This window comes from Loxodonta africana, chromosome X, assembly GCF_030014295.1.
Source record: "Loxodonta africana isolate mLoxAfr1 chromosome X, mLoxAfr1.hap2, whole genome shotgun sequence".
Taxonomy (NCBI): domain Eukaryota; kingdom Metazoa; phylum Chordata; class Mammalia; order Proboscidea; family Elephantidae; genus Loxodonta; species Loxodonta africana.
The window spans coordinates 123,462,196-123,472,758 of NC_087369.1; the positions used below are offsets into that span (position 1 = coordinate 123,462,196).

The 10,563-nt window shown below is 42.2% G+C and overlaps 1 protein-coding gene across 1 annotated transcript; it reads right to left on the minus strand.

Moving 5' to 3' along the window:
• Positions 1 to 356: 356 nt before the first annotated feature.
• LOC135228972 (protein BEX3-like) lies at positions 357 to 1,133 on the minus strand. Its single transcript, XM_064278647.1, has one exon. The coding sequence runs from the start codon at positions 948 to 950 to the stop codon at positions 609 to 611; it is 342 nt and encodes a 113-aa protein (XP_064134717.1). The 5' UTR covers positions 951 to 1,133; the 3' UTR covers positions 357 to 608.
• Between the last annotated feature and the right edge of the window lie 9,430 nt (positions 1,134 to 10,563).

A 10,563-nucleotide genomic window follows, 5' to 3' on the forward strand; every position in this document is an offset into this window, starting at 1 on the left:
TCAAATTGCCAACCTTTTCCTTAGCAGCTGTAGCTCTTAACCGCCATGCCACGAGGGTTTCCGTTTGTAACAAAGGGAGGGTTTATTCCACAAGACTGGAAGATACTTCAGGTTTACCCTTCTTTACATTTGTGGAACCAGTATTTATTATCTGCCCATACCGCATTCGTTGGCTCCCTGAAAAATCTTTTTCATTGTTTCTTAAGTTCCAGATAACAAAGTCACATGTTACCCCCACCACGCAGAAATGGTTCTCAGTTAACACTCTGGTGTATCTAATTTCAGATTTTGGGGGGCTCACATGTTATATATAAATTTACAATTTTTTTTTAACGAGACAATCCTAAGTATACAGATTGCTTTTTAATTGCTTTATTAACTTTACATCTTTCCATGCAAACGGGAGAAACTCGACTGCTGACAGAAACTTAAACTGGGTGCAAAGGCAATCTTCATTTAAAAGCTGGTAACAACATAAAATCTACCCAACACATAGAAATAATATAAAGTTCACAGCAAACAGATCAACAAAGGCGTACCAGGAAAATGCAAAGAGAAAGGAAAACCAGCAGCAATCACAGTATTCATCTCATGGAAAATGGCAGGAGTCAAGGCATAAGGCAAAATTCATCATGATGGTCATGGTGATTAGAGAGCTCCCCCATTAGGATACGCAGACAATTCCTCAACTGCAGCTCCCTAAATTTTCTCCTGATTTCTCTCATCTCCTCCATGAACATTTCCATATCATCTCCATCTCCACCCAACCTGTCATTGACCTGCCTATTGGGTATGGCCCATCGAAAATTAGGGGCAAGTCGGCGAGCCTGTCCTCGCCTGTTATTTCCTGCAGGCTGATGGCCTTCGGCCCTTCCCACAGGGCGAGCTTCCTCTCCATTCTGCACGGGGGCCTGCTCCATCTCTTCATTTTCCTGGTGGATATTTGCCATGATGAAATTTTCTTCTCCGGGTTGTTTTTCTTTGAACACAAGTAATCCTAAAATACAAAAGCAAGAAGACTGAATCAATGCTTGGTGTATTCACCAGCAGGATTCAGAGCTCTGGAATTCAAAGGGTGGTTTTTTTCAATTTCATTTTTCCTACCTGAAAGGACTCGAGCGCCCTCTAGGGGGCCCCCAGTCCTCTCCCCTCCCTCCCCAAGCCCACCATTTTTCCTGCGGCTCCATCTCCAGGCCTCCGCAGGCACCAAAATGGAGGACGGGGAGGGGGGCGGAGGGGCGGGGCGGTGACGGGGCGGGGGTCCTCAGACTGAGCTCTACCCCGCCCCCGCCCCGCTCCCCATGGTCCCTTGCACCGACCTGGGCCTATCTTGGCAGTCTCCGCCTCCTCCTCCTCCTCTTCCAGATCCTCACCGCCAGGTGCGCCGCCGCGACCCTTAGACCTGCAGGTGGGGGCGGGGGGTTGCTGCTGCGGCCGAGCGCTTGGCGCCACCCCGCCGCCACCTGGCCCCCTCGGACCTGGTTCCCCCTAGCCACCCGTGCCTTCCAACTCCTAGCACCATTTTCACCGAATTAGGCCCCCTTTATCCGCCCTCCCTCTGGAAGCCCTGGTGCTGTAGTGGTTACGTGCTACGGCTGGTAACCAAAAGTTCAGCAGTTTGAATCCGCCAGGCACTCCTTGGAAACTCTAGGAGCAGTTCTACTTTGACCTATAGGGTCGCTGTGAGTCGGAATCGACTCGATGGCAGTGGGTTTGGGTTTTTTTGTTTTATTCGCTCCCTTAACTCATCTCCAGCCACGGGGTCTCCTTGCCTTCTAAATACCTGCAGTGGTGGAAGAGGGTGGTGTTATTTAAAATAAACCTATCACCCTCAGTGTCTGTTTCCCCTCTGCTGTGATTCATTTCAAAACCAAAGAGTCTTATCAAAATGTTTTATAGGAAAGTGGGCGTGGGACACGAGGAGCAGAGATTGTATATGGGGAACTTTTGCTAGCATATACACACGTATGATATTCTTATACCTTTTGTCCCCAAGACCACCCAAAACGTACCTTTGGTAAGGAAGGGCTGTCAAGAACGTAGATCCTGATCCACTGAGGATTCGGCCCTCAGTTGCCAGCCAATCTAGCCCCACGCTGCCCAAGGCTCCCCCAGGTTGTTCCAACTCTAACAGACACCTGCGGAGTTCTGGAACAGTTGCTTTCTGCTTATTCCCTGACCAGAAGTTTTTTGTCTTCCATAATAGGAATTAGCCCGCGCAGGACACAAAAGCCTGGAAGAAAGGGCTTTGGGCCCAGGTAGACTCCCTGCAAGTGACAGCCGCGTCACAGGTTGAGTTCAGGCTCCCAGTCCTCCCTCCCACTCCCAAGCAGGGCAGCGGAACCGATATTCCTTCCTATCCCCCTTCATCCTGAATCTGGAATGTCTCTTTTTTCACCTTGGCATTTCAGAAGGCCAGAAGTAGTATGTGCCTTTCTCTGATTATCAGGGAGAGGCAGCATTTTCTCTTGGGGTTATTGTCCATTAAAAATCCTTGTGGAATTATTTTCTTTCCCCTCTCTCCAACCTGTTTCCCCCACCTTTCCACCTTATTGTCTCTATTTTCCCACTGAGGCCCTTACCTTCACGGAAATAGCCAGGAAGTGGGGTTATCAGGAAGGGATGCTGGGAGTGAAAGTGGAACATTAACTTTATTCTGTGTATTTTTCCTTTCAGTTTTTTCAATTTTAAATACTTTCTTTTTAGCTTAAAGCAATACAAGGATTACATTTTTTTTTTTTTTAGCAAAATGGGTATTTACCTCAAGATATCTCTTTTTGTTGGGGTGCTTTGTTAGTTGCTTAATTTAACTTAAATAGAACGTTTTTTCCATGAGCTACAAAGGAAGGAGCAAATTTTTAAAACATGTTTTTAAAAAATTGTTCACAATTTTTAAGACACTCTCAGGGGAAAATAATTTATAATTAAAAAATAAGATTTTCTACTAAATAGGGAAGCCTTCTTAATTTAGTTTATCAATTAGAGAATGTTTCTAATGGTACTCCCCAAATAGCATATTTTTTAAAACAGGCTAATCAGTTTGAAAATTTAAAATCTAGATTTTTCTAAATCAACATTCTATGTGTCTGTAAATTAATCTCAGGAGAATCTAACAAGTGTCTTGTTTTTGCCCTATTTTAAAGAAAAATAATCTCTTTTCTAATTCTGGGAATGTTTTAATTTTCATAAATAACTAGTTCAGTTGTGCAGTGTTGCAGGAATGCAGCCTGCTAGGCCTCTCAGCTTTGGCCTCCTTACCTCCAGGGAACCCAGGATGAGCTTTCTTCAGGGTTGCTGCCTGGTATTCCACCCCCATCCCAGTGGCCCCTCAACTGGTCTTAAGCCAGCCAAGGAACTCTCACCAGCTGGTCATATTGATTAACCTAGACCAGTTATTCTCAACTGGGGAAGGCTGTGGACCACCTGAAGTTCTATGAAAGTTTGTGCATGTCTAGGGGGTAGTGGAGTATGTACACTTTTGTGGAAAGAGAGTTTGTGCCTTAGAAACCTGAGAAAGCCTGATACATGAGCAAGGTAATGTTATTGTTGGTTGCCATCTAGTTGATTCTGACTCATGGCAACCCCGTGTGTGTAGAGTAGAAATGTGATCCATAGAGTTTTCAAGGTTATGACCTTTTGGAAGAAAATCTCCAGGCCTGTCTTCTGAGGAACCTCTGGGTGGGTCCAAACCGCCAACCTTTCAGTTAGTAGTGCTTAACCAGAGACTCCAAGGTGACATTATGAGGAAGCGAAGGAGCCCTGGCGGCACGACGGTTAAGCGCTCAGCTGCTAACCAAAAGGTTGGTGGTTCGAACCCACCCAGCGGCTTTGTGGGGAGAAAGACCTGGCGATCTGCTTCCATGAAGATTGCAGCCAAGAAAACCCTACAGGGCAATTCTACTCTGTCACGTGGGGTTGCTGTGAGTCAGAACAGATTCAAGGGCACCTAACAACAACAACAAAGCTGTGATGTAGAGACAAGACATAGGAGGTAAATGGGGATGAAAGAGGAAGAGAAGACAGACAGCAGCTGAGCCCCATTAATGGCAGAATATTGGAGTGCTCAGGTCCTGGCTCCCAAAGGTCTGTTAGAAATTTACTGACTGTTCTTACTTTTCTTTGAGATCATAGTGTTCTTTAAAAAAAATCATAGTGTTCTTTACTGGCTCATAAATCCTCACCATAAATCTTGCCCCAGCTGAACTAGCCTGAATCTTATTCCTTACAACCAATGAGCCTAACTGAAACAATGGTTATCTGTAATCTATTAAGGAAAAAAAACTCATTATCTTTGAGTCCATTCCAACTCATGGCAACCCCATATGTTACAGAGTATAACTGCTCCATAGACTGCCACACCTTCTGTGGCACCGCTGGGTGGATTCCAACCACCAACCTTCAGGTTACTAGTCAGGGCCCAACCGTTTGTGCCACGCAGAGACCTTTATCTGGCACAGTGGTTAAAAGCTACGGCGGCCACAAAGGTCGGCAGTTCAAGTCCACCAGCCGCTCCTTGGAAACTCTATGGGGCAGTTCTACTGTGTCCTATAGGGTTGCTATGAGTCGGAATCCACTCGACAGCGAGTTTGGATTTTGGGGGACCTTTTTCTTTTTATCTGTAATCAAATGTTCCTAAAAATCAACAACAGAACAGTGGTTACCACAGCCTGAAAAGACATCAGTTGGGTGTTGACCAAAGGAGAAATACATGTGGAGAATAAATATAACCCTTTCAGCCTCACTAGGGGTCAAAATATACAAAAACTTGAAGCTGCTGTTTACCTGTCAAATTAGTGATTTTTTTTAAAAACCATACTATCCATTTTATATGATGGCATTCACATAGACTGTTAATACACATGTAAATTGGTTACATTATTTTGTAGGCACTTTTTGGCAACACGGAGCCCTGGTGGCACAGTGATTACGAGCTCGGCTGCTAACCAAGAGGCTGGCAGTTTGAATCCACTAGCCACTCCTTGGAAACCCTATGGGGCAGTTCTACTCTGTCTTGTAGGGTTGCTATGAGTGGGAATTGACTCCACGGCAACAGGTTTGGTTTGGTTTTGGGATTTGGCAATACATATTAAAAGTCAAAAAATTTTTTCAGATTTTTAGACCTAGCATTTACACTTTTAGAAATGTTTCCTTAGGATATAATTATGGTTGTACACAAAGATTTTCATGGTGGCCTGGTTTATGATTGCAAAAGCATAGAAATAACCTAAATATTAAACAACAAGGGGATTAGGTGAATAAATTACTATTAGATTCATATAATGAAATATTATATTGCTTTTTAACATGACGTAGTACACTTAATGCCATGGAAATATTCGTATGGCGTTATTAGTTGGAAAAACGTATAATATGGCCCAGTGTGGTAAATAAATAAATTCATTTATATACGTGTGTCTTAGTTTGCTGGGGCCTTGGTGGCACAGTGGTTAAGAGCTCAGGCTAATAACCGAAAGGTCAGCAGTTCAAATCCACCAGCCACTCATTGGAAACCCTATGGGGCAATAGTTCTACTCTGTCCTACAGGGTCACTATAAATTGGAATCGACTCGACTGCAATGGATTTGGTTTATGGGTCTTGCTGTTTTAAAATGTATTATATTACTTTCCAAAAATATTGCTTTTCCTTGCAGCAATATTTTTCATCAGGCAAAATTTAGGAAAGAGATACCTCCTTCCCCATATCAATCCACAACAATCCAGATTCACCATCTCAAACTGGGATTGGTGGGAGGGATAGTCAGAGAATGGCAGGGTAGCCTATTTCCAATTCATACAGGTCACAAACCTGTAGCTCTTCTCACAGGTCAACAGGGCAAGGGAAATAAATGTGAGGAATTTAACCATTGCTAGGACCCTAGTCCTCAAACAGGTTGTTGTTGTTGTTGTTGTTGTTGTTGTAAGGTACCATGGAGTCAGTTCCGACTCATAGCGACCCTATGTACAACAGAACGAGACACAGCCTGATCCTGCACCATCCTCACAATCATTGTTATCCTTGAGCCCATTGTTGCAGCCACTGTGTCAATCCATCTCGTTGAAGGTCTTACTCTTTTCACTGACCCTCTGCTTTACCAAGCATGATGTCCTTCTCCAGGGACTGATCTCTCCTGACAACATGTCCAAAGTACATGAGATAAAGTCTCACCATCCTTGCTTCTAAGGAGCATTCTGGTTGTACTTATTCGAAGACAGATTTGATTGTTCTTTCTTGGCAGTCCATGGCATATTCAATATTCTTCCCCAACGCCACAATTCAAAGGCATCAATTCTTCTTCAGTCTTCCTTATACATTGTTCAGCTTTTGCATGCATATGAGGCAATTGAAAACGCTATGGCTTGGGTCAGTCACACCTTAGTCCTCAGGGTGACAACTTTGCTTTTCAACAATTTAAAGAGGTCTTTTGCAGCCCATCTGCTCAGTGCAATTCGTCTTTTGATTTCTTGACTGCTGCTTCCACGGGTGTTGATTGTGCATCCAAGTAAAATGAAATCCTTGACAACTTCTGTCTTTTCTCCATTTATCATGATGTTGCTTATTGATCCAGTCGAGGATTTTTGTTTTCTTGATGTTGACAGGCAATCCATACTGAAGGCTGTGGTCTTTGATCTTCATCAATAAGTGCTTCAAGTCCTCTTTACTTTCAGCGAGCAAGGTTGCATCATCTGCATAATGCAAGTTGTTAATGAGTCTTCCTCCAATCCTGATACCCTGTTCTTCTTCATATGGTCCAGCTTCTCAGATTATTTGATCAGCATACAGGTTGAATAAGTATGGTGAAAGGATACGACCCTGCTGCACACTTTTCCTGACTTCAAACCACGTAATATCTGCTTGTTCTGTTCGAATGACTGCCTCTTGATCTATGTACAGGTTCCTTATAAGCACAATTAAGTGTTCTGGAATTCTCATTCTTTGCAATGTTATTCATAGTTTGTTATGATCCACACGGTCAAATGCCTTTGCATAGCCAATAAAACACAGGTAAACATCTTTCTGATAGTCTCTGTTTTCAGCCAGGATCCATCTGACATCAGTGATAATATCCCTCTTTCCACGTCCTCTGCTGAACCCACCTTGAACTTCTGTCAGTTCCCTCTCAATGTACTGCTATAGCCGCTTTTGCATGATCTCCAGCAAAATTTTACTTGTGTGTGCTATTAACGATATTGTTCAATAATTTCCTCATTTGGTCGGATCACCTTTCTTGAGAATAGGCATAAATATGGATCTCTTCCAGTCGGTTAGCCAGGTAGCTGTCTTCCAAATTTCTTGGCATAGACAAATGAGTACTTCCAATGCTGCATCCGTTTGTCGAAACATCTCAATTGATATTCCATCAATTCCTGGAGCCTTGTTTTTCGCCAATGCCTTCAGTGCAGCCTGGACTTCTTCCTTTAGTACCATTGGTTCCTGATCATATGCTGCCTCCTGAAATGGTTGAAGGTTGACCAGTTCTTTTTGGTACAGTGACTTTGTGTATTCCTTCTATCTTCTTTTGATGCTTCCTGTGTCATTTAATATATTCCCGGTAGAATCCTTCAATATTGCAACTCAAGTCTTGAATTTTTTCTTCAGTTCTTTCAGTTTGAGAAATGCCAACTGTGTTTTTCTCTTTTGGTTTTCTATCTCCAGGTTTTTGCACATTTCTTTATAATACTTTGTTTTCTTGAGCTGCCCTTTGAAACCTTCCGTTCAACTCTTTTACTTCATAATTTCTTCCTTTTGCTTTAGCTACTCGACATTCAAGAGCAAGTTTCAGTCTCTTCTGACATCCATTTTGGTTTTTTCTTTCTCTCTTGTCTTTTTAACGACCTTTTGCTTTCTTCATGTATGATGTCCTTGATGTCATTCCACAACTCGTCTGGCCTTCGGTCATTAGTGTTCAATCTGTCAAATCTATTCTAGAGATGGTCTCTATATTCAGGTGGCATATACTCAACATCATACTTTGGCTCTTGTGGACGTGTTCTAATTTTCTTCAGCTTCGACTTGAACTTGCATAGGAGCAATTGATTGTTCCGCAATCGGCCCCTGGCCTTGTTCTGACTGACGATATTGAACTTTTCCATCGTCTCTTTACATAGACATAGTCGATTTGATTCCTGCATATTCCATCTGGCAAGGTCCATGTGTATAGTCACCATTTATGTTGGTGAAAAAAGGTATTTGCAATGAAGAAGTCATTGGTTTTTGTAAAATTCTATCATGAGATCTCTGGTATCATTTCTATTCCCAAGGCCATATTTTCCAACCACCAATCTTCTTCTTTGTTTCCAACTTTTGCATTTCAATCACCAGTAATTATCAATGCATCCAGATTGCATGTTTGATCAATTTCAGACTGCAGCAGCTGATAAAAATCTTCTATTTCTTCATCTTTGGCCCTAGTGGTTGGCGCATAAATTTGAATAATAGTCGTATTAACTGGTCTTCCTTGTAGGCGTATGTGTATTATACTATCACTGACAGGTTTGTACTTCAGGATAGATCTTGAAATGTTCTTTTTGACGATGAATGCAACACCATTCCTCTTCAAGTTGTCATTCCCAGCATAGTAGACTATGATTGTCCAGTTCAAAATGGCCAATACCAGTCCATTTCAGCTCACTAATGCCTAAGATATCAATATTTATGCGTTCCATTTCATTTGTGATGATTTCCAATTTTCCTAGATTCATGCTTCGTACATTCCATGTTCCGGTTATTAACAGATGTTTGCAGCTGTTTCTTCTCATTTTGAGTCATGCTGTTTCAGCAAATGAAGATCCTGAAAGCTTGACTCCATCCACGTCATTAAGGTCAACTCTACTTTGAGGAGGCAGCTCTTTCCCAGTCGTATTTTGAGTGCCTTCCAACCTGAGGAGCTTATATTCCAGCACTACATCAGACAATATTTGGCTGCTATTCATAATGTTTTAACTGGCTAATTCTTTTCAGAAGTAGGCCACCGGGTCTGTCTTAGTCTGGAAGCTCAGCTGAAACCTGTCCACCATGGGACACCCTGCTGTATTTGAATACTGGAGGCATAGCTTCCGGCATCATAGCAACACGTAAGTATAACAAACTGACAGACCTGTGGGGGCAGACACGTTGTGGAGGCCCTTATTTCAGACTCTGCCTCAGCTACAGAGAAGGCACCAGGATTGGAGAAAGACTCATTAACAACACATGATATGCAAATAACACAACCTTGCAGAGAAGTACGTATGTGAAACGTGTCTTATAAAATAAGATCATAAAGCTGTCTTATAAAATAAGAATTTAGAACCCAGAAGTAAATCCATTCATCTATGGACAGTTGATCTTTGACAAAGGGTCAAAATCCATTAAATGGATAGTCTCTAACAAATGATGCTGGCAAAACTAGATATCCATTTGCAGAAAAATGAAGCAGGATCCTTGCCTCACTCCATGCACAAAAAAACTAACTCAAGATGGATCAAAGACCTAAATGTAAAACCTACACCTATAAAGATTATGGAGGGAAAAATAGGGGCAAACCTAGGGGCCCTAACTTATGACATAAATAGGCTATCAAATATAACTAGAAATGCACAGAAGAAGATAAACTAGACAACTGGGACCTCTGAAAATCTAAATTCTAATGCACATCAAAAGACTTTGCCAAAAGAGTAAATAGAGAACCCACAGACTGGGAAAAAAAAATTCTACAACAAGATAATCAACAAGGGACTAATCTCTAAAATTTATAGAAAACTTTAAAACCTCAACAACAAAAAGACAAACAATCCAAATAAAAAATGGGTGAAGGAAATGAACAGATACTTCACTAAAGACATTTAGGCAGCCAGCAAATACACAAAGAGATGCTCGCAAACCCACTGCCGTTGAGTCGATTCCGACTCACAGCGACCGTATAGGACAGAGTAGAACTGCCCCGTAGAGTTTCCAAGGAGCACCTGGCAGATTCGAACTGCCGACCTTTTGGTTAGCAGCCACAGCACTTAACCACTATGCCACCAGGATTTCTATTAGCCATTAGAGAGATGCAAATCAAAACTACAATGAGATAACATCTCACCCTGGTAATAGTGACACTGATCAAAAATACAGAAAACAACAAATGCTGGCGAGGTTGGGGGGAGATTGGAACTCTCATACGCTGCTGGTGGGAATGTAAAATGGTAGAGCCACTCTGGAAAAGGGTATGGCACTTCCTTAAAAAGCTAGAAATACCATATTATTCAGCAATCCACCACCTAGGTATATATCCTAGAGAAATAAGAGCCGTGACACAAATAGACATTTGCACACCCATGTTCATTGCTGCATTATTCACAACAGCAAAAAGATGGAAACTACCTAAGTGCCCACCAGTGGATGAATGGATAAACAAATTGTGGTATATATACACAGTGGAATACTATACAACATTTAAGGATAATGCTGAATCCCTGAAACATCTCACAACATGGATGAAGCTGGGGGGCATTATGCTGAGTGAAATAAGTCAATCACAAAAGGACAAATATTGCTCGAGACCACTATTAAAACAAACCAAGAAAAGGTTTATACATGTT

Bases quoted from the DNA above. Each gene is read 5' to 3' on its own strand.
- LOC135228972 (XM_064278647.1), bottom strand. From the start codon at position 950: ATGGCAAATATCCACCAGGAAAATGAAGAGATGGAGCAGGCCCCCGTG.